The following is a 25,146-nucleotide window of genomic DNA, read 5'->3' as shown; positions in this document are numbered from 1 at the left end:
CACTGAAGCTTTTGGTACCTCTGCCAATGTGGGCAGGTGCCAAGTCCTGCTAGAAAATAAAACCAGCAACTCCTTATAGTTTTTCTGCAGAAGGAACAATGAAGAGCTCTAGAATGTCCTGCTAAATGGCTGTATTGACTGTGGACTTCAGAAAACCCAGTGGACCAACACCAGCAAATGACATGGTACCCCATGTTGGTTTGCCCGGAAGGGAAACGAACTTTAACAACACTGCTTTGTTTGCTATTTTATGTTGTTCAGAAAAGACGGAAGTACTTCTTCTTCTGCCTTTTTTAGTGAAATTTAATAACTGCGCCTGTCAGAGTGGTTCTATTCTGAATAAAGCCAGGTGCATATACACACATTATGATTGGATTAAATTGATTGTTGCCCATATAAATGGCACAATCAATTATTATTGTTTTTTAGTGTGTACACATTTCAATCCAATTGTGAAATTTTGTGCATATAAACATAGCTGTGTCAGGAGTGACTTGACACAAGGCATGCAACATTTGTAGTCCATCTCTAGCCAATGTTAACTGTGTGGTGGCTTTTGAGGCACTGACTCCAGCCTCAGTCCACTCCTAGTAAAACTCCCATAAAGTCTTCAATGGATTTGGCTTGATATTCCTCCAAAAGATGCGGTTGTTCAGTGGATGGTTGTTTAGTGGATCAGTCCTACCACATTTATTCTTTCCACTCAATTTTCTGTTAATATGCTTGGACACAGAACTCTGTGAACAACCAGCTTCTTCAGCAATGACTTACTCTCATTGTGAAGGGTGTTGATGACTGCCTTCTGGACATCTGTCCAGTCTATCCATCATTGTGTTGCCATCTCACCCAAACTGTGAGAGGCTCAGGAAACCTTTGCAGGCGATTAGGGTTAATTAGCTGATTGGGAAGGGACTCCATAAGTTTCTAAAAATGAACATTTTCACTGTATTCTAATTTTCTGAGACACTGAATTTGGGGTTTTCATGATCTGCAGGCTATAATTATCAAAACTACAAGAAACAAAGGCCAGGAATATATCACTCTATGTGTAATGATTCTATTTGAGTTTCACTTTCGGAGATGACTGGCAAAAATATAGCAATTTTACACAATATTCTAAGTTTTTGAGATGTACCTATAGAAGCTGAGAGAAGAGCAGATGTCCTTGGCCATTGGCCATTTCGCAGTGTTTGAGCTGGATGGTGGGTCAGGTTGTCTCAACTGTGGACCCCTGTTGGCGACTGGGTTTTGTGGCTCAGATTTGACTGAAGGAAGGTGACTGTGTTCTCCCTCCTTTTTAAATGAGTCTGTATTTACACCTACTTATTTGAAGTTGCTTTATCTTTGACTTTGGTTTTGTTCTAAGCTGTTCTGTTCTTTTTTTTAAATTTTTTAATCACTGATCTTTTTTAACCAAGGTTATTCATTTCTCTGACTGTCTTGTCTGTTCACTGTCCCTGATCACCTAGATAAAAAAGGGAATGTAGCATCAGCATACTTAACTGCTATAAAATATGAGTTTTATTAGATTACATACATCAGTGAAAGAGAGCCTCAAACTCCAGAGGGGTACATGAAGCAAGTTCAGGCAAGGCAAGGCAAGTTTAATATAGCACGTTTCAGTGAAAAGATGATTCAAAGTGCTGTACATGAACAGAAAAACATTACAGAGAGAAATATTACATAGAAAAAAAAAACATTACATTAACAAAGGAATAAGCTAAGTAAATCTTTGACTAGACTTCTTAAATACATTAACAGACATAAATAAAGCATAAAATCAAAGTACTTAAGTTCTATTGATAAACTAGGTAAATCCTTGACTTCTGATCAGAAGTCATTTTGTCCAACTTTTCTAAACTACAAGTAGAATGACTTCTTTTGTTTCATTGTTTCACAGGAACAAGCTTCATCACCAACATTTTAAAGCTTCATTATTTCTATTAATATATTACCAAAATAAAAACATTACATTAAGCTAAGTAAATCCTTGAATAGACTTCTTTAGTTTCACTGGAATGAGCTTCATTACTAACATTCAAAGCTTAACTGTTTCTATTCATACATTAAGAAAATCCTTAAATCTTCTTAAGTGTCTGATCGGACCTTTGTGACACTTCAGCTAAAATAGAAAGTAGCAGAGTAGAGGAAACGCACAGCAAAGGCGGTGTGTGTGTGTGTGTGTGTGTGTGTGTGCATGGGAGTTATTGTATTGTAATCATATGTGTGAGCATGTGTGTGAGCGCGCGTGTGTGTGTTAGTGTAGGTGTGTGAATTGTGACAGATTGCCCTCGCAGCTAATGTCATTGATACTGACGGAATGCCATCAGGCAGTTCAGTAGCACTCTGTTCCAGGTCACAGATGTCACAGAGCATTTTGTTTACATAACATCCAGAAGATATTCAGCCTTACAAGGCCAACGCGTGGAGGCCAGATTCCGACAATAGCATTTGTTTTCGAGAAGGCAGACTCTTGTTTTTCTGTCTGCCTTAAAGCCTCACTGGTACATCTCAAATGATAATTCCAAATAGCCAAATTTGTGGTCATTCTGCCAAAGCCAAGATTCCAACTTCTCCGAAAACTATTCCATCCTGCCAGGGAGTTCAGGAAGTGGAGCTGGCCTGCAGTTCTGCTTACACAGCATTTTGGGCTGAGTGTTAGTAGCACGACATATCCCTCATATAGCTCAGGCAGCCTTGATATGGGGCGAAACAGTTATCAACGTTTTTAGAATTTCTCGATACTCCAGGTAACCATCAGCTCCAAAAGGGAGAAATCCTGTTATCATAAATCCAATTTTGAACGCATTCTCAACATCCTGGACCAACACACAATCCTCCTCCTAGGAATCCACCGTGTGTCCAGCTGCAAATGTCTCGCTGGGGCACAAGGGCTCTCCTTCACCCAGTCCTCTTATTGAATTTTTTTTATCAATTGTGTTGAGAGTCCAGCTGACCGGATCCATAAATTACTATTTGGAGGATATGTAAAAAGAGGCTCCAAAAAGATCGAGATAAGGAAAAGCATAACTTTATAGCCCATCTTTACAAGTCCTGAGAATTCACTGAGGGAGCGCATTGCACAAGTGTATGCAAAGTAATTTTATTAACTGAGGCTTTCCATTTACAGATAAGAAGTTAATATGTTAGCTCGGGTTAGGTAGCAGGGCCATGCCTCAGCCACACCTCTCATTATCCAGAGATTTACTAATCCCCGGCTCACCCATCCATCACGGTTTGTCACATTGTTTTGACCCATCTCTGCCTTACCCTCTTCTGGGGATTTCTTTACCCTCATCTCTTCCTTCATGTTATCTCAATACCCTCGTCTACCATTCTCCATTTCTTGGCATGCGCACAGACCTTTAAGGGGCAGGTTCTTAGAGCTTAAATAGGGGCCATACAATTGGCTGAAGACTGCGTTTATCCCAGAACTGCATGGCACACTTAGACCTCGTTGATATCCTAACAGTGCTGTATTGTTACTAATAAGTGGTCTTGAATCTTTTATTTTGATGGTTGTTAATGGTTTCCTCTTTTTGTTGTTTGCCCAATGTCTCCGTTCTTGGTTCTGCCTTTCTGTGTACTCGCTCACCTGGCTGTGGTTGGATGGGTTCAATTCAATTCAATTAAATTTTATTTATATAGCGCCAATTGATGAAACATGTCATCTCGAGGCACTTTACAAAGTCAAAATCAGTCAGATTATACAGAATGGTCAAAAATTTCCTATATAAGGGAACCAGTTGATTGCTTCAAAGTCCCGACAAGCAGCATTCACTCCTGGGGAACCGTAGAGCTACAGGGAGAGTCGTCTGCATTGTCCATGGCTTTGCAGCAATCCCTCATACTGAGCAAGCATGAAGCGACAGTGGGAAGAAAAACCACCCATTAGCGGGAAGGAAAAACCTCCGGCAGAACCGGGCTCAGTATGAACGGTCATCTGCCTCGACCGACTGGGGTTACAGAAGACAGAGCAGAGACACAACAAGACAGACAAAAAAGCACAGAAGCACACATTGATCCAGTAATCGGTTCTACATTAGATGGTAGTAGCGGGTAAGCCGTCTTCTCTGGATGATGTCACAGTTCCTCTCCTTTTCCTTGTTTCTCCCCTTCTAATGTATTCCATCTCTTCTTTTGCCCTCCAGTACAACAGCAAGGAACTTCTTGTTATAATAATCGAGTCCTACCATTGCCATGGGTCTTTCTGCATGGAGTTTGCACGTTCTCCCCGTGGGTTCTCTCCGGGTACTCCAAAAACACATCCAAAAACATGACTGTTAGGTTAATTGGCCTCTCTAAATTCTCCTTAGGTGTGTGTGTGAATGGTTGTTTGTCCTGTTTGTGTCTGAGTTGCCCTGCGATGGACTGGCGACCTGTCCAGGGTGTACCCCGCCTCTTGCCCATTGACAGCACCCCTCGCGACTCCAATACAATAGGGATAAGCGAACATCCATTAGAAAATGGATGGATGGATGGAAATTGAAACCACTGTACCCTAAAATTCCAACAGACAAACCCTGAGTAAAGAAAGTCCAGAGGTTCAGACAACTGAATCTGAATCTCTTCCCTGGCATTGTGCTGGATGTGATTTGTCCTTTGACCTGTGAAGGCATCGCAGATTTGTAGGTTTTTACCAGCCCCTTAAAAAAGCTGCTGGTCTGCCTTACAGCAACCTGAAGGCAATGCTAAAAGTCCATAGGTCAGCAGAGTTTCAACTGCATAGTAAAAAAAAAAAAAAGCGTTAAAGACAAGTTTAGCTCCTCTGTGTTTCTTCAGACTTAATTTCTGATGCCGTTGTTATGGCTGAGGGGATATTTTCCAGGTCAGATCCTCAGCTATAGTCGGGTCAAGATATTTAAAACTGGAGACCCTCTCCACATCTTCATTTCCTATGATGAGTTTGGTATATTCTTTAATTTTATTCACAATGAATTCCCTTGTTTTAAGAGCAGGTTCCTTGCTGTGTACAATCTCATTATTATGCTCGATAAAGGCGAGCAATGTCATGTCATCTGCAAACTTTTTTTAATATGAGTTGATCGTGTGGAGGTGACACAACGGCATGTTGAGACACAAATTGTACATTTTGGTTGGGAGTTTGTCTGAGAAAACTGTTTTTAAAGCTGAAGTGATATCCACAAAAAGCATTTGGTATAGGCATTTGTATCTTTTTCATGTTCTAACAGTAAAAGCTATGCAATGACAACTACATCTTCGGTTGATTTATTTTTCCTGTAAGCAAACTGACACTGATATTATGTTAGCATGATGATTTTTATCTGTTTGCTGATCAGCGTCTCAAAAATTTAGCAGAAATGGCAGTGAGTGGAACAGAAACAAAGTTGCTAAGTAACTGGATGTTTTTATGCTTGGGATCAGGAACAAATATTAACCTTTTGAGCCATTCTGGGACCCCATTCATTGATGTGTCTGGATATGCTTCTGCCAGGCTCCTTACATGTGTCTGCAGTCCTCTTTGCTGGGTGGGTAGAAGCCACCTCTGGTGTTGTGGAGTCCAGCCAGTTTCAGTAAAGACCCAGGTGCAGCAGCTGTTTTTATGCTGCAGTTTTACCAACCTTAGATAAACTTCATCCATCATTATTTAAATCAACCGGACTCTTAGAAGGAAGATGGAGGGCAGCGGAGACTTGATCAAGTTAGTTTACAGCCTTGTTCACACGCCCACCTGTTTCCCTCCCCTCTGCCTCAGAGGAGATGCATCTCCTCCCTTCGTTTGCTGCTTTGCGTATCAAGGTGCCTTAAATAGCTACTTTAAATGGTATCAAAATGTCTGCTGGAAGGGATATTGCCTGCTCTCAGCGGCTCATATTGGCTGTGCTGATGGATCTCAAATTGAGCACTGTGATATAACATTTAATACCTGTAATAATAAGAGGAACCACTCAAATTGCAGGAGCTGCAAGCTGCTGTAACAATCTTTACTATAATCTTACTTCTGCTTTCTGGTGGAAGACAGATTATTCATAGAATGTCCCAAAAAGGGAAATCCTAGATTTACTGCTTCTTCTTTTTTTTTTTACACTTTCAAACTTTTTTTTTTACCAAGGAGAGTGGACAAACCTATAATTTCAATATTTTGATGACACGAAAAGGAAATTGCTTTAATTTTTTTGATGACACAAAAATGAAAATGGTAACTTTATAATAATGTACACAAAATTGTAAAGTTTTAGCATGAAAATTACTGTTGTTACCTTCTTTCTTCACGTGTGAAGCAGCAATACTGGATAAAAGCAAATTCTCAGATGAACATTTTCTTACCTCTCTTGCTTTAGACCTCTTCAAAATGCCTACAATGCACCGACCATCAAGATTTTCAAATCTGACACCTAAGGCATCAGAATCATGGGGTTTAATGAAAGCTGCTGGATCACCAAATTTGATAGTCACCAATCAACCCGTCCACATCGTCTCCACTGTGTCCGCCCACACTAATGGCTCTGTTGATCCAGCCGCCGGCTTCTTTGAAGACCTGCTGACGCACATTCACTGTAAGTCATCAGCCGGCACTTTCACTTTCTTCTTCTGCTGTTACTGTCTTCTTGCAGAGAAAATCTATGCAACTGTACCAGTTTCACAACAATTGCATAAAATAGTATAACGTTAGCTTTGTAGGTGCAAAGAGAGGATTTTATTCTGTTTGCTGGTGTGGAGTCTAAATCCTTCAGGTAATGGCAATCCTGAGTAGTTAAGCAGAAAGCCACTGGACCTCTTTCTGTTCAAATTGCACAGGCTGATCAAATGAACCATCCTAAATGCTGGATTAAGAGGCAACCAGACTTTTCTTGTTTCTTCAAGACATTTCAGCTCTAATCCAAAAGCCGTCTTCAGTTCTTGACATGCTTGCAAGTAACAGGTTCATAAACCATAGTTGGAACAATTACACCATTAGGTTTACTAATGGAGGCTGTTTATTCGGCTCAATGTTTGGGTAGCTGTTGCTTGACAATCCCAACATGTCCCTAACGATGTAATGAGTAGTTTTGGTGATGCGTCCCAATTTGGGATTTGCTTTAAAACCACCTGGGGAGCCGAATCAGGGTTGCAGAATAGGTGTTAGAAAGGAGAAATCGGTGTTTGGGTGATTTATTTTGGGACAACACAATAAAAGTCTCAGACAGAGGCTGATTCATCCCAGGGATAAAAGACCAAAACACAAGCTCAGTGTTGTGGTATATGCACTCCAGTTAGTGCAGCGAAGAATTGACAACAGGTCCAGAATTAGTGCTTCATGTAAAAAAAAAATGTTCACATTTTAACCATGTATCGTAACTGCCCCATTAGTGACCTCAATGGCTCTATTAGTGTGGTTGGTCTGACTACAATTTATAGGCCTGTTACTTCCAACCATGTTCAGAACTGAAGAAGATCTTTTAAATGAGGGCAGACAGAAAGTCTTGTTGCCTCCTACCAAATCATTTAGAATGGCTTAGTCTGTGTTTTCTTTAATGGTGTTGTTATGCCATAAGCTGGTTGAATATGCTTATTATTATTATTAATTATAATTTGGTATTATAATTTAAATAATAAATCATTCAACTCAAAATTCCGCTATAACAAATATAGTTCAAATGGTGGTGATGTTAGCTATAAGCTTGTAAGTATTTATACCACTAATGCATTAGTTAACTTGCTGTTATGAACTCATTTATGCTGGAATAAATGATCAGGTCGGACTGTTAGCCGACGAGGTTTATCCAGCAGGCTGTGAGAACCCCAATGTAACTGCAATTAGAGTTTAAATCCTTATTCCTTATCACCATCCAATGATATTGTCTCTGTATTAATATCAGATGTTAACTCCAAAGGAGGTTAGCTCTGAATTCTGAATACCCAGGCAAGTGTAAATTGGATTGAACACAAAACAATGTCTATTCCGCAGTCGTTGGTTTTATTGAACCAAAAGGAATTCCCTGTTACAGTAATTCTCTGATTCAACAACTTTGGAATTCTTACTCACTACTAAACTAACATGCAAAATATATATATGGAAATAAAAGAACAAAACAAAACAAAAAAAATAAACAATGGATTAAAATGAGCGGTTAGCAGATCTTAACTTAACTCACAGTTGTTTAACACCGCCCTCGAAACACCGGCATTTGACGTATCAGCATTGACAGACAGAACAGCTTCCGGAATCTCACTGGACGCTTTGATGTCTTACCAAAAGCTAGTTCAGCTAAGCTCCCTACAGTTCAGATACACGTCACCCTCCCAAGATGGCTGCTACGATGACGTATGAGGGGAGGTCCGAATGACGTAACCACGCTTACGCTGATGGGATAATACCTCGCTTCGAGAGGGCGCAGCTAACTGGGAGTTTAAAGCAAAGCCCGCGACTTGAGCTCGGACAAAGAGATTAAACTGATAAAAAGAAGCGAAAAGAGAGAGAGGGGGGGGGGGAAACAGGGAAGAAGATGAAAGAAATGAAGTAGTAACCCACGGCGGGGTTCTTGATGGATCACAAATCAACACAGCAAAATCAATTGTAAAATGCATGCACATACAAAGAAAATGTTCAGCAAAATAATTCCAACTTCGTCGTGGAATAAAATCATTAACCTGCGCCTACAAAGTTCTAACGTCTGCCCAGGCACTTCTAAACACCCTGTTGGTGAGACAGAAATAAAAGGGGAGACCCCGTTACTTTGAGGTGCCTCGGGGCTGGTCCGGAGCGCTCCGAGTAGTGTGGCTTTCTGGACGCGTCTTGACGAGCGCAGTTGTCCGCAGGCTGCAGCGGGACGGGGAAGAAGCTCCTTAATTTCTTCCTCCGGGTTCACGGTCGCTTTGTTGGCCAGACAAAGCGGGGTCCTCTTCGATCACTGGGAGATACGGCGTCTCTCAGTCTTTTGATCAGAGGGAATTTAAAAGTACTTATTTTAGACGACCTCCTGTTATAAAAAGCAGGGAATAACCGTTGCGTCGAAAAATCTCGGTCCAGCGAGCAATCGAACACGTGGCGGGGGATTACCCCAACGGAAACAGCTGTGTGTGTGTCTTCTCGGGTTGGCTAAAAGCCAGGGAAGAAGGAAGATTGTCGTGTGTGATCGGCTTTTATAGCCATCACCATCATAGACATAATATAAGAGTAGACGCGTCATTGGGCGGGTTCTGCCTATGCTGCGATGCGTCAGAGCGTCCGCCATCTTAAATGTGGCAAATCTGCAGTTACTCAGTCACTTAAACAGTATCAGAGCAGAGGGACTTTAATCTCTGAATATACTTTGTATTCGTAGTATTTTTTTGTAATATTACAAGTTTATTTTTGTATCCCTTTAGCTTCATTCTCCTGAATTTATTCTCCTAAAGAATAAAATTATTTAAAATAATCTAACCTGGCCCTATTACTCCAAGAAGGAAATAATTCTGCAAACTGTGATTATTCTGGAAATGTTCCCCCTTAATTCTCATAATATGACGTTTTGTTTGTTTATTTTTACTTTAGGACTTTTTTTTCTCATTTTCTCATGTGGTCAAAAAATTTTTGACCACATGAGTTGGTGGCCATTTTGACCACATTGCATCATGGGTAACGCAGTCCGTTACGTCCCGATGCCGTTTTCTGTCACGTCTGAACTGGCACAACAGTGTAATGTGTGTAATGATTTAAAGGGTGGCGTGGTTCAGGAAATCACCTCCATAATGAAAGAAAACATTTCTCTCATTGCCTGATATGCAAGATCATTATTCTGAATCTAACAGAAATGCATCTGTTGTTGTATAGGGAAGCAGCTGTTCACTGGATTCCAGGGACAAGCTAAAAAAACAAATTTCAAATCAGTCTTGAGCAATGCACTGGGGTTCCTTGTTGGACCAGTGAAGCTGATTAAAGTGGCTTCATTGAGAATAAGCTCTTGGCAACCTCTGGCATACTGTATTCAAGGCACCTATTTAGAAAGATCACCCAATGCCTTTTAGACATAAATATGTAATTTCCACTGTGATTTATCGCCCACAATAAATATAGCCTTGTATAACAAGATTTATTTTAATATGACTGAAAATGACAGTTGTATGTATTAGTAATTAACATGTCATTTTGTGACTGACGATGACCTTTGATCTTTTAAGCATCTAAATAAAAAAGACTAAATACAGTCAACAAAAGATATTGTAATCACAGATTAATCACAGGTGGTGCAGCTGCTTAAAGGAGCAATGAGCAAAATTTCATTATTTTAGATAGAAATAAAAAATAGCTTTTTGAAGATCTTTTTAGATGGTCTGTGGTTAAACATCACACCAAGGAAGTATTTATATATCACCCAGTATGGGATCATTATTTTAAACTGATAATATGACAATCGTTTGATGATAAAATTAAATGGATCATTTATAAACAGTCACCATATCAGACTGTGGTGCCTGAATCAGTGGAGGGATTCAGATGGTTTCTCAACCATTGACTGATCTGGAGGGTTCTCTGCTCAAGTTTTAGCTACCTCTCAATCCTTTGGTTTTTTATTTCAACACCCTGAATGTTCTTGATGTTCTGAAAAAGAAACACACTACAGATCCCTTCTGTTTTCCCATTTTATGTTCTGCAGTGCCGCGATGGGCGATCTTCACCATCTTTGGAGCTGCAGGGCTGATTCTACTGGTTTGCTGCCTGTGTATCTGCATCAAATGTTGCTGCAAAAAGAAGAAGAGACACCAAAAGGATCAGCAGATCCTTTTGAAGGGGCTAAATGGAAGAACAGCCACAGCTCTGGTAAGACAGAGTCTTCAGCATGTTCATGTACAATACTAATCAGGACTAACAGTTAATACAGGTCATGTAAACATTTGACATACACTCATCTGGGATGAATGGCATATTGAATCTGGGTTTCAATGAGGTGTGAATCTCACTAGAATGACATAACTTGATATCAAAACTTGTTTTAAAGAGTAACCTTGGTAGCTTGTCTAGTCTCTGAAGTTGCATGAAAAGGTCGGCTACAGTTACACATCTAATGTCTTCATTTCTATCCCAGAGGCAGGATAGCATACACAGAACCACAGCACTGTCCCACCCTCAGTCTTCCGCCACCATAACCGCTGCCCCTTGAAACAGGGTGAGGCAGGAACCAAAACAAATTGCACGGTGTTGCGCAAATAATAAAACCTTATGCAAGCTTAACAACTTTTCGATAGCAGAGATGCTGTCAAACAGACAATGTTGTAAATAAATCTGCAAATCACCTGCAGAGTGATCAGGAGGGTGGCCTGGCACCTGACCAGCAGTGGGGCTCTAGAAGCTGGAGCATCTGGCGAAGGAGAACTCCATTGAACCCCAGCCTCCTATTGGAGGACAGAAACCATCCCTTACTTGTAAACCCAGGTATCCCCAACCCCCTCAGCTGGAGCATCCATTGCAGAGACGGCTTCCTGTCAGCTCCTGAGGCTGACAATGTGAAGGGAGCTGAGGGACATAATGAGAGTGAGTCTTGACTTTATGAAGGCTGTAGGGCTCTGAGGAAGAGTGGATCAAGATCACATTTACTGTTCTTCTTTTCCAGCCCTGTTCCTTAAAAAGATTTCTTCCTCCATTTTTCTACAACCATCAAGGGAGATATAAATATTTCTACATTTTGAATGTGGTCCTTTTTTCATTGGTGCACTGGGTCTAGGTAACTCCAAATCTGAAAAAAATACACAAAACGATAATATACATGACACGCACCCATGATAAAGCTCAAGTGTTAACTCATAGATACAAATAAAAGTAACCTGCAGAAACACAGACTCCCTGGGATGAGGAACAGGTATCATCCCAGGGAGCTGTTTCAAGATGGTGAAACAGCAGTGAGACGCATTGTTTATGTACTGAGAAACGAGTATTTGCTTGATAGCCCTAAGGAATCTGGGCAACAGATATTATATTTTTTGGACCAAGATTTGGGTCCAATTTTTCATTTTATGTACCATTGCTCGTGAACATGAGTTGAACTTCCATTTTTAGGTCAGAAGCCTTTTCAAACCTTTGCAGGAAAATGCATACCATTTGGAAAGATGCCCTTGTCTCATATTTAGGTGCAAATGTTTATTATAATAATTACATATTCAGCTGCAGACCCTAGTGTGTGCTCTATGGGATCATGTTATTATTGCAAAAGACAATTTCTGAAGCAACATAGTGTTGTGCAATTATACACTGTTTTAAAGTTATTTAATGTTTAATGAAGAATTCTCTGTCTGTTAGGTATTGTCCGGTGGATATCAGCTCTAAAGCTGATATCAGGACAATAGTTGAAAGGGATGATTCGAGCTCTAGCAATCTTTTAACAGCAAACTCTGCACACACATAAAATAAGTAGTGACAACTTCTCTTCAAGTTCAAGAATTTATTAACAGAAATAAAATGAACATCCAGAGAACATCACTATATAATGCTGTTTATCTGAATTAACACTATATTTCGATCAACATATCCACTGTCTCTTTGTCCTGCATTATTTTACATTTCAATTGTTGTACTGTTAAATCACTGCTGCACTTTACCCTGTAACTTTATCTTATCCTGTAATCTAAATTTCAAGCTGTATACAAACGAAATTTCATTCTGTACAACTCTGTGCATACAAAATGACAATAAAGTTGTCTAGCTCTAAGCCTAAGTCTCTAAGTCTAAGTTTCTACAAGGCTAGTGAGACTTAACTAAACTACTAAGCAAAATGAAAATAAAAACAAGCTAAGCTAAGTAACTATGTACATGCAAAAGAAACAACAGAGAAAGCGCTACATCATTCTGATGATGATGATTGTGGTGACAATCATCATCATCAGAATAATTCAGTGAATCCTTGTTCACTGCAGATCTGAGTTGGAACATGGAATAGGGTTAAATTAGCTTAATTAATTTAGAACAACATTTGGTATGTGTTTCAACCCATTCATAACGCAAACCCTGAGATAAGCAAAACGTTATTTGACAAAATAACGTTTTAAAGAAGGATTTTCTCAGTAATAATCTGTAAACTTTAGGAATGCTTGATTTTACTAATGTGATTATACCTCCGGGAGGCTAGGGGTCACTGTAGCGATTGGTCGCTAAAATCGGTTACTTCTAAAGTTTTGCAAACGCCTTTAAATCGACATTAAGATTCCATATTAGTGCTGTAATAACGCTCATAGCACTATCGAACAATGGTGGAGCGAAACGAACAAGCCTTATGCTTGGAACGAGCCTTTTTCGTGCCTATCTGGGAACCGGAAGTTATCAGAAGCTAATAGCCGTTTGGCTAACGGATTTTCAGTGCTACCTTTAAAAGCTTCGGCTTTACTTTAGCGATAATGATTGGACGGATAACACAAACATCAATATCCCATCAATGTATAAAACCCTTGTGGAGATGACGTTTGTTATAACCATAAGGGAAAAAAAACACTTGAATCATATCGGCAATGACATGGTATCAAAATGCTAGCAGGAGCTACTTGGTAGCTCCATGTGTTTTAAAAACACAATGTAACCGCGTCACATAAAACTTTCCAGATAAACCATTTCTTTCTCTGCGGTTTCTCTGCCATACCTGTCGGTGTTTCCTCTCCATGTCACATGTTGCGAATTCAATCTGACTTCATTTTTCTCATCATGGCTTTAACATGGTGGCACAACAATGGCGTACCGCGCAAGTGGCGTCACCATCTCAAGAGCAACGCCCCTTGCCACTTTGGTAGGACAAACAGGTAGAGAGCGCCCGTAGCCACCAGCCATTACACGCGCAACAGAAACAGCGATATGACCGACTTTACAGCCGTTAAACTTTCGCAAGACGATGTCCCAGGCGCTCGGTTTACTGGTCGAACTGTCGAACAACACACCAACCTTCACCTCAAATGATGGCTTGAGTTTCGAGGGCTTAAAAAGACCGGAAAACGGGCCGAGTTGATCGAATGGTAAGTCGTTGTTTTTTTCCCTGCTCAGCGTTAATGGCGTCGTCGGCCGTTTTTTTTCTGTTTGTTATCACCGTCCAGGAATCGGTATATGTTGCCAATAGGTAGCTACAAAACAACTGTTTACATCTCAGCTGCCATGATAGCCTATATGCTATCATGGTAGCAGGCGCTTCATTCGATTGCTCGGTTGACAAAGGTAAATGGTATTCAAAAAACTCTTACCTGTTCACTACTTGATGTCGCTGGAATTGGGTCAGGATGTTCTTCGGTTGGGCCCTTTCCTCCAACAAAATGCTTGCTACATATGTACGGGAATTTGGTAACTTTTTCCGGGTTGAACTGTTGTGTAGGCGGCACCGGTGTACCCAGCGCACACATTTCTCCTTGGCAGTCTTGAATTTCGGGAAATTAATAAAGAAAACATCCTTCATATGCGGCCGGTCAGCGTACCTCGAGTCGCTGTTGCACGTTCCATAGCAACAATGTTTAAAAACCATGGTCTTAGACTTGGTAAAAGCAGTAGTGTTACGAGTAAAACCAAGGGTAACGCACAGCTCTTTTACAGCGAAACAGCGGAGGACAGAGCAAGCTTGCCCTACCGCGTACCACGTGATATGACGTTGCGTGACGTCACGTTCTAAAAATAGCTCGCTCGCGGTACGCCATTGGCTGGATTCAGACTCCAAAGGTTACCAAATGTATTGTCCACAAGATGTTTACTTTTAATAAACAAAGTTTGTAGCGCTTTCCTTAATTTTGTAGCGCTTTTCTAAATGTTGTTGCGCTTTCCTAAATGTTGTAGCGCTTTCCTAAATGTTGTAATGTTTTTGTTAATGTTGTAGTGCTTTGCACCTCAGGGCCACCGTAAGGACACGCTCAAATGCGTTGCATTTGTTGTAGTAAACAGTCTGTCGAGTGTGGTGGTTGAAGTGGTGCCAAAGGCAGACAAGACATTGGGCATGTCATGGCGGTGAGAAGATTTAATTAGAGAAGGACCTGTGACCATCAGACAAATGGCTCATTAGACGGCCTCTGCAGCGTTGAATGACTGCATGCAGATGGAGTAATTCAACCATTTGCTTCACTTATGTTGGACCACCGAAGAAATCTAAAAATTTCAGCAAAGTAGCTTTCCAAACCTAGCCTTTGGCACGTCTGGTCTAAACTAAAATGCACAAAAAATAACCAAGAAACTCAACACAAAGGGTCATGACACTAATGTCCTTAATAAATCACAACGATACCTTGATATGATAAATTATCATAACATGACTCCACCTGCAGGTGAATTACAGACTTCCTGTCTTACAGGAAGCAGCAGGTGAAGCTGGGAAAACATTTCTCTGACTCACAGCTCATCAGCACTGGTTCCCCCAGGACTGTGTTCTTTCTCCTCTGCTCTTCTTCCTATATACACCAACAGCTGCACCTCCAGTCACCAGTCTGTCAAGGTCCTGAAGTTCGCGGAAGACACTGCTCTCATCGGACTTATCTCTGATGGTGACGAGTCCGCCTACAGGTGGGAGGCTGACCATCTGCTGACCTGGTGCAGGGAGAACAACCTGGAGCTCAACGCTGTAAAAACAGTGGAGATGGTTGTGGATTTCAGGAAGAACTCAGATCCAGCTACTCCCATCACCCTCTGTGACTCCACCATTGACACTGTGGAGTCTTTCTGCTTCCTGGGAACTATCATCTCTCAGGACCTAAAGTGGGAGCTGAACATCAACTCCCTCACCAAGAAAGCCCAGCAGAGGATGGACTTCCTGCGCCAGCTGAAGACATTCAACCTGCGAAGGACAATGATTGTGCAGTTCTACTCCTCCATCATTGAATCCATTCTCACCTCTTCCATCACCATCTGGTACGCTGGAGCCACCGCTAAGGACAAGAGCAGACTGCAGCGTGTCATCCAGTCTGCAGAGAAGGTGATTGGCTACAATCTTCCGTCTCTCCAGGACCTTTACGCCTCCAGGACTCTGAGGCATACAGGGAAGATTGTGGTTGATCCCTCGCACCCCAGTCACAGACTATTTCAGACACTTCCCTCTGGCAGGAGGTTGTGGTCCATCAGGACCAAAACCTCACGCCACAAGAACAGTTTTTTCCCGTCCGCTACCAGCCTTATCAACAAGGCCAAGAGACACTTGACACTTGACACTGCCTCTCCCCCGTTCAGGACTAACAAGCTTCTGCGTTACATTAACGCACAGTCTACTGTGTGTATATAGCTCTGTATATATATATCTATTCTATTTTTTTCTGCACCATCAACACCAAGTCAAATTCCTTGTAAGTGCAAACCTACTTGGCAATAAACTTGATTCTGATTCTGATAAAAAATATTTTAGATCTGTCAAAGAATAAATTACTCTAAAGAAGTGATTCATTTCAATGTTTGATGTGGATTGCACCGTAATAACAGAGTTTCTTATCTTCTCACTACAGCAGCACATGCATCTAGTTTTTCTGATCTCTGATCACCTCCTCATTCTGGGGGTTCTGGGTTCAACTCCCACATACTGCCACTCTGGGTCACTGAGCAAGACCCTTAACCTCAGATTGCTCTACAGGTGCCGCACAATGGCAGCCCACTGCTCCCCAAGGGGATGGGTTAAATGCAGAGAACAAATTTCATGGAAATGAATGTTGCAATGACAATAAAGATTATTATTATTATTATTATTATTATTATTATTATTATTATTATTATTATTATTATTATTATTATTATTATTATTATTATTATTATTCACCACTCAGCAGTCTCTACACCGAACACCAATCTCTGCCAACATTCAGCTCATTAGCCCTAAAGTTACCCAGCTCCCTTTGGTCTGCAAAGGCTCTACCAGAGCTGTGGTGTAAATATCTTGACCTCACCCTGTTCACCCCCAGGTATTAAAAACTTGCTTCAGATTAGAAGTGTCCGATATTTATTGCTAGAGTTCTGATCAGTACAAAAATAGCACCCAGCCTTTTAAAAAACATGCCCTTGTGCCACCTGCTCTCACGAACACCCAAATGGTTGAACCAGATATCAATTATTAGCAACTGAGAGTGAGCACTGAAGTCTCCCAAAATAAAATCAGAGCATCTACCTGTATTAAACCATTAATGCAGGCAAATTTGAACATGTAGTAGGACTGATGGAGGGTCATCAATAATATCTGCAGGCTTAATCGTAGACTATGATGAAGTATAAAACGGCTCTCTAGAACATTTTGGTAGAACGTGACTCTTCCTCTCCACTCAGTAACTGCAAAACCATCCCCTGTCATAGAGTCACTTAGTATACCTATTATATTTATCGCACCCTCAGAGTATCTGATCACATGTTCTTTAGCTGATGTTCTTCCTGTGCTCCTCTGACAGGTTCAGCCAGATACGGGGGATGTTGACTACGGTTCAACCAAACAATATAGAGGAAAGCTGCTCTACTCCTTGGAGTACAATGCCACCTTGTCTGAGGTACTTAAATTCATAGAGGCTTTAAGTGAAGCATCCATTCTTCTTTCAGAACTGTCCTTTACAGTCTACTTTATAAAACTGTCACTGTGCCCTTGTTTCATGTCATTGGATATCCTGCTAGCAGCTCTGTTACCATCACTGCATGACCTGTACTGTCCAATAAATGGTCATGGAGCAATTGCTTTGTACCTTGTAAACCATAGCAGTGCTAAACGTCGGCTCATTCATCTTCTGTTGTGTTGTTTTGCAGCTTACAGTGGGGATCAAACAAGCTGACAGTTTGAAGGCAATGGATTTGGGAAGGAGCTCTGATCCTTATGTAAAAGTCTACATCCTCCCCGAAAAGTCCAAAGTTTTTGAGACTAAAGTGTTTAAAAACACATTGAACCCCTACTTCAATGAGCAGTTTACCTTCCAGGTAAAGGGTTCTTGTTAAATGTGTGTTCAGTGTCATGGGAAAAAGCAGCGCATGCAACAGGAAAACTAAGATTCTGGTGGGAATTGCGATTAACCTCATAAGATTTTGCTCAGGATCAGATTGTCGCAATATCTGATCTCAAGCAAAATCTTATGAGCTCAAACGCTGCTCCTACCAGAATCCAAGAGTTGAAAATACCTCTGCATTAGTAAGGCTTATACATGTGGAACAAAGAGTCAGAAAGGCCTATCAATAAAACAATGAGAACAGCTGCACCGGTCCATGTCAGAAAACACGGTAATTTAGGTCTTAATAATGGAAACAGGTTTATCAGTATCACTTTGGCCCAAACAATTTGATGTAGACACATCCCCATATCTTTGTTTTACTATCTTAAAGATTGAAATAAAACTGGCTTATGGAATGAAACAATCTGAGATCACAGAGAAAGGGCTATGATCTTGATATTTGGCTTCATATAACCCTCTGTGTGACTGCAGGAAAGCAATATACCTGACCCTGCAAGGAGCCCAGCAGCAGATGTATTAAATGACAAAGACATTGTCGCAGAGCTGACTAATTCAATTTATTACAGTTCAGTTTAGGGGAAGTCAGAACATCTGGGAATCTGCTGGCTGGTGCTTATCTCTAGCAGTCATTGGGTGAGAGGTGGCTGAGGTACACCGTGGACAGGTTGCCAGTCCATCACTGGACCATTATGCTGCAACCTTCTGTTTTCACAATGTGCCCAACAATGACCTTCTGTATTACTGGTGTATTTAAATCTCCTCCAGAGAGTTTAATTTCTTTAACACTTGAGGTGGGATTTCTTTTAATAAATTTGGCTGCAAGTATTGAGTTTGCCTCAAGGTTTTCGCTGCTGCTGTTGCAGATGGGAGATCATCTGGTTGGACTTGTTAAACATCCACATGCAGTGCTTGTTGTTCAAAACAGCATCAGTAAGTTAGGCTGGCAATAGTAGTTCATCTGTTTCTAGGTGTATTGAGATAAAGAGTTGAATTTGATATCCTAATCATTAGAAGATTTAACATTAGGTGATGCTTAGATTGCTTTGTGTTAGTTAAAAATGCACACCCATGTTCCCCATGTTAATCAAATGAATATTTTTGCAGCTGTCTAAGTCCACCCTTCAGAAGTCCACAGCAGTAATGAAGGTGTTTGACTTCAATCGTTTCACCAAGCATGAGATCATCGGTGAGCTCAGAGTTCAGCTCTGCAATATCGACTGGAACCATGTCATTGAGGAGTGGCAAGACCTGGCAACACCCGCAAAGTTTGAGGTTTCATTTTCATACTTTCTGTTTCAAAAAATTCTATGGGTGCCATTAAGGGAAAAGTAGAAGGGTTCTCTGTTTAAGGTTGTTTTTTTCTCTCTTAACCTTAAACAGAGGAGGAGGCCTTAGGTTCCAACTCTCCAAAACTTACATTACAGCTATAGAATTAATTCCGGCCAATCATCACCTCAGTTCTCACCCTCATATGGGTAATCAAAACATCACTCCTTTAAGCCAGGCCAATAACAACCCTGATGACTCCTCGCTACAGAGGAGTGGACCAGTTTCGGTTCAATCTGCTAATGGCTTCAACGACCGCCCATTACTAAGGGGTGGACCTGTTTCGGTTGAATTTTCATGTTGTCTAAGCCATTACAAGGCCTTTGTTTTGGGCAGTGGTATAAAGCTTGGTACTGCACATTACTCCAGATTTTTTGATAGAGAAAGCTTCCTGGAGAGGAAGCGAAACGTCTTCAACTATGGAAAACAAGTCCAGTTGCTTTGTTTTTTACTTTTTTACTTTTTTTTTTTTAATGACCATGACCTGGATGACTGAGAACCTTCACTAGCAACCTTGGTAAATGGACTGAACTTGTATAACATTGTTGTTGTTATACCAACCTCCCGACACGCTTCTGTACTACAAGTGACATTTAAAAAGCTGGACTGATGCTCATACATTGATTTGCGTATATGTGGACATTCTGTGATCAAGGGCTTTGCCGAAAGGGCATATCGAGTGGTAAATTCAAAATGAGTTCCTAACCATTTGATTACTAGAGGACTACCTCTTCTTTTGGCCGCAACCCCTCAGTATGGAGTTTTCAGCTCCTCTCTCCATATATTTATGTATTTTCCATACCATACCAATCCATACCATACCATACCAATCCATGCCATACACGCTTTATTTATAAAGTGTTTTAAAACAACCACAACTGAAACAATGTGGTGCAATGTGGTGCAAGTTTATAGCCAGCCAAGCAATAATCCAATCGTTCTTTGACTGAAAAGCCATCCTTCTGATTTCAGGGGAGATAGATCTGGTAACTGTCAGCATAGAAGTACAATGCAACTCCATGCCTTGTAAGAATGGAACGTACTGGCAATAAATACAAGGGAAATAGTAGTGCCCCTAAAAGTGAGCCCTGTGCGACGCCATATAACAGAAGAGGACAGCATGATTCTGAGTCTAAAGTTTTGACACAAAAAGATCAATCAGCCAGATAAGATCTAAACCAATCAAATGCTGTGCTTTCCGGATACCCTAGTTTCCACACAGTCCAGAGACGAGCATGTTGGTATATTTGCTAATCTTAAATTTACATAAGGTGGTTAGAAAAGCTATGAAGTATATTTAGAGGAATTATTCTGTCTTAAAATTGCTCAGACATCAAATATTTGCATGCTAAGTGATTTCATAGTAAGTAAATATTTCATATTGCATAGTTTTAATACAGCTCTCATAGTCTCCAATATTCTGTATATGATATCAAACATATAAAACACTTTTACAAGAAAAGTACCCTATGAAGAGGCTTGCCCATTTCTCTGACTTCCTCTGAGAAAAACCTTCTAATTTCTCCTCGCTTCTTGGCCAATCACTGAAAAGTAGTGTGTTCAGTCAAAACTCCACTCTAGTTCACTCGGTTTGATCCTGCTGTTGAGTAGGGCTGGAGAAACCCACGCTAGCCCTGGAAAAAAAAAAAATAACTGCTCCTGAAACACTCGCAAGCAGGCAGAGTCGAGCGGTGAGGCGGTAAAACTGGGCCTTAAGACCACTGAGTGGCAGTGAGAATAAATCTGCTGAGTGATTTAAATCTTTAAACTACTGGTAGTGCGTGGCAGGTACACCAATATACAGAGGCTATTAGTCCTTATTGAAGCTACTTGGGGGTTGATTCTTGACCTTGGGAGCTGACTATCTCCTGCATGTCTTCCCTCATTCTCTCTATCGCTGCAAATAAAGACCACTGGTGCCTGATGGATGATTGGTCAGCCCACTCTCCTTTACTAATCCTTGGACACCCCTAGAACAGAACAAAACGGTTTGGGATAATAGAAAATATTTGTATAATCTTCAATCAATTTGCTTCTTTTTCTTTTGTGGCTATAAAGGTTGACTTAGATGCTTGGGAACTATAATCATTGTGCTAACAACTGACATGATTGACAGTCAATGTCGATCAGTAGAAATGAGTGATGTAGTCATCTGGGGACAACTGCAAACTCTGTCTGGGTACAATCTAGACACCGTGTTTATCATTTTTTATTTATTGATTTTATTGTTTTAATTCCCACTGTTTTAGAAGGAATGTTCCTGACTTAAGTTGAATTGTAAAAATAGTATCAATTTACATAGAAAAAGTTTGGCTCATAGCTGTTTAAAAATATTTTGAAATTAACATAGCATTTATAATTCAAAGATAGGTGCATTGTAAAAAAACAAAAAGTGTCAACTTCACCTACAGCTGTGACAAAAAAACACATCACATTTCTGTGTCTGCTGTAAAACATATTCTGTCTGTTTGTGTCATTCATTCATTCATTCATTCATTCATTCATTCATTCATTCATTCATTCATTCTTTTATTGAGATTGTCGCTCACTGAAGCCTGATACTCTTTTGGCTTTATCTGGATGTAATGTTTAATGCTTAACATACTTTCTGCAACCACTGTATTAAAAATAAGTGTGACGTCAGCACACATTCAGTGCTTCAGAGTAACATTTTGTGTTGCAGGAAGAAAGCTTAGGGGAGATCTGCTTCTCGCTGTGCTATGTTCCAACAATCAGCAAGCTCACTGTGGCCATCCTGGAGGCCAAAAACCTAAAGAGCATGGACTTAGGAGGAAGCTCAGGTAGGACTAAGATAAGACTATCTATAAGAATGTGGGATGATTTAGGGCAGACTATGCTTTTGATCCCCAAAGTACTTTAAAATACTTTATGGAACACTTTTACAAAACAACAATAAAAAAAACTGGAGTACTATGGCAATTTACAGATTTAATCAGTCAATTACAAATCTAACTTTAATTCTCAGCAATCTAGCTACTTTTTTTTACATTCATACTATGGGTTAGTAATCGACTATTAGCGTATCAATCACTCTCTAAAGTAGGACAGGCTTGTGAATGTGTTTTCTGTTTGAATGTTGTGTATTGTATAAGAACATAGTTTGGAAAATTTAAAGGCATTGCTGATTCCAGAAATGCTGTGATTTTCTTCCACTTGTTGTTAAATGCAGATCCGTTTGTGAAAGTACAGCTGACTCTGGACAAGAGGAAGTGGAAGAAAAAAACAACCTCTGTTAAAAAGAAAACACTGAACCCCTATTTCAACGAGTCCTTTACTTTTGAAGTGTCAATGGATCAAATACAGGTGAGAATTATTACAATCATCTTCGATAAATTAGAATATTATTGAAGAGTTCATTTATTAAAACGACTCAATTCACAATGTGCGACACCTGATCAAGGTTAACACCACACAGACTGATGTTTTCAAGCCTTTATTTTTGGTAATTATGATGATTTTCTGCTTACAGCTTGTGAAAAGATGTCATTTCGTATTAGAATATTATATCAGAGCATTAAAAAAGCATTTGTATGACAGAAAAAAACAAACATCTAATGTGGCTGTGAGCTGCTGGGACATCTTTTTCAGAGCAACGTAGTTTTACCATGGTAGTGAGCTCATGTCCTGGCTAGGCTTCGATAAGAACTATTTGGAGAAATAATCTCTGTTTCCTCCAACCAAAGACAGTAGAAGTAGTCTTCAGATAGAAATGTACTGTCCATCATCACTTAACATTATCCAACCGAAACAACTTGAACGTGACAGATTGTGCTTTCTAAAACTTGTAAGAATCTTTCTGAAAAAAACAACAACAAACCAATTCTGTTTGATGTGGCATATGAGAGTACCACAATATCACTTATTGTGCCAAGTTTTAAGAAGCACACTAGAATAACAATCTAGCAAAAGAAGCCTTAGGTGGCTGATGCATAAAGCAGTGCCAGTACTAGAGAAGCTTTACAACCCTGGTGCTCTTGCTGCCTTTGAATGTTCTAGTTAAACTGTTTTAATCTTTTTAATGATCTTTTTTGTTTCTACATTCTATCCCTACTTGCTTTTATTCCTATATTTTAATCATGTAAAGCACTTTGCATTGTCTCTGTACTGAATCGTGCTATATAAATAAATTTCCCTTGCCTTGCCTTGCCTTGTTTTTGTCTGTTGTCTTCAGAGGGTGAGCCTGGTGATCTCAGTTTGGGACTACGACGCCATGAGCAGGAATGACAGCATGGGGAAGGTTTTCCTCGGCTGCCACTCCACAGGAAATCAACTGAGGCACTGGGCCGACATGTTGTCCAACCCACGACGGCCGGTTGCTCAGTGGCACAGCCTGCTGTCGGCTGAGCAGGTCAACTCCACCCTTGGCCTGAAAAAGAATTTCCCGGTGCCCAGCAAATTTAAAGAAAGTCAACTGTTTAAAAAACATTTCAATTAGGCAAATGGTTAATTTGACAAAAAACCTTTTCTGATATATCGGGCGATGTTACTGATTATCCGGCAGGATAACTTAGGACTCACGTTTGGACAGCAACTATTGGATCACTTTTAGAATATATAAGCAATTTTTGTAACAATATATTTTATTCCTGTAAAAATACCCCAGGTTTGGATTTCCATTTCTTCATAAAGTACACACAAAGGAAAAGTATTTGTTGAATAGTGCAATTTCTGGGTTGATCAGGTTTAACATATAAAGGAATTATTATCTGTGCAGTTTTGGGAGGTCCACCCAACTTTACCTGTAAAATCCATTCTTAAAGTATATATTTTCCCTTTGAGAGTACTGCTTTGTAAAGTTACAACCACAATCTTTAATGCCTTTCCTAGCGATACATGTGCAGAACAACACAAAGTGATTGTACAGTGGAAGAAAAATGAATTGTTTTAAATGATTTTTTTTAAACTAATAAATCTTAAATGTTTGTCATCCATGTGTATACTTTGTAAAACCACCTCTCAGGTCTTTGGAATAGGCCTGCACTTGCTTTGCTCATGAAGAAACAAAAAATCTTTGCCCATTTCTCTTTGCAAAACAGCTCAAACTCAGTGGGATTAGGTATAAACATTAATCCTGTTTGGGGTGCAACAAAGCCCTTCTGTGGCTGTTTAAGACACCCCTTATTTAAATCGTTTGATTGCAGCTTAGGCTGCTAAGTTAAGGGAAGTTTTCCTGATGGAAGGCGAACCTTCGCCAGAGTCTCAAGTCCTTTGCAGCCTCTAACAGGCCCCGTTTGTAGCTCCATACATCTTCCCATTAACTCTGACCAGCTTCCATGTCCCTGCCTATGTGCTGATATGTATTTAAATTTCCTTCCTAACAAAGGAGGCTTAAAATATTAAGATATTTCACCTCTTGTAGCCTTTTTTCTCCTTTCTTCAGCTGTGCTGGCCGGCTCTGAGAAAATGAACACATTCTTCTTTTTAGTTAAAAAGTTACAATCTAGATCATTGGTTTACAGAACTTTGGTTCCAAGTCATTTAACCTTTCCCAGTCTTTAACATAATTTTATTTCAGTGGCATTGTGATTTTACATCCTCTACGTAAAATGTATTTATTGGTAATATAAATTGCTATGGTGTCACTGTCAGGGGGTGATCACATTTGTTAATGTTCAGCAACAAGAAAGAACCATCAAATCAAAGGAATTTGTGATACAGACAATGAACATAAAATCATTTCGTACAAGGGGATAATTTTGTTATATCCATATAATATGGAAATATCCATGGCCATATAACAATGAACATGGATTCAATGCCCATATAATAGCTTTTACAATAATGAAAAGCTTTTACAAAATGTTGGATTATACCATAAAGAAAATTAAATATCCTTCCACTTCTTGACAAGGGATTCTGCGTCTCATCCAACTCCATTACAATCAAACAGTAAAATAATATTCAGGAATAGATATTTGCCCTGGACTATTTGAATTATTTCATCTTAACCACATCCTACTGCTAAAACAG

The 25,146-nt window shown here is 40.1% G+C and overlaps 1 protein-coding gene across 1 annotated transcript; it reads left to right on the top strand.

Annotated features, from left to right (window-relative positions):
• Positions 1–1,159: 1,159 nt before the first annotated feature.
• Positions 1,160–24,045, top strand: syt8 (synaptotagmin VIII). Its single transcript, XM_036144884.1, has 9 exons — positions 1,160–1,202; positions 6,303–6,518; positions 10,578–10,741; positions 17,287–17,382; positions 17,633–17,800; positions 18,934–19,101; positions 21,839–21,956; positions 22,346–22,479; positions 23,348–24,045. The coding sequence occupies exons 1-9, from the start codon at positions 1,160–1,162 to the stop codon at positions 23,609–23,611; spliced, it is 1,371 nt and encodes a 456-aa protein (XP_036000777.1). The 3' UTR covers positions 23,612–24,045.
• The last annotated feature ends 1,101 nt before the right edge of the window (positions 24,046–25,146 follow it).

This window comes from Fundulus heteroclitus, chromosome 2, assembly GCF_011125445.2.
Source record: "Fundulus heteroclitus isolate FHET01 chromosome 2, MU-UCD_Fhet_4.1, whole genome shotgun sequence".
Classification (NCBI taxonomy): domain Eukaryota; kingdom Metazoa; phylum Chordata; class Actinopteri; order Cyprinodontiformes; family Fundulidae; genus Fundulus; species Fundulus heteroclitus.
This window is presented reverse-complemented; position numbering and strand designations above follow the sequence as displayed.

Coding starts and splice junctions, on each gene's coding strand:
- syt8 (XM_036144884.1), top strand. CDS start 1,160: ATGTCCTTGGCCATTGGCCATTTCGCAGTGTTTGAGCTGGATG. Junction 6,519..10,577: donor CCTGCTGACGCACATTCACT/GTAAGTCATCAG, acceptor TATGTTCTGCAG/TGCCGCGATGGGCGATCTTC. Junction 21,957..22,345: donor GGACTTAGGAGGAAGCTCAG/GTAGGACTAAGA, acceptor TGTTAAATGCAG/ATCCGTTTGTGAAAGTACAG.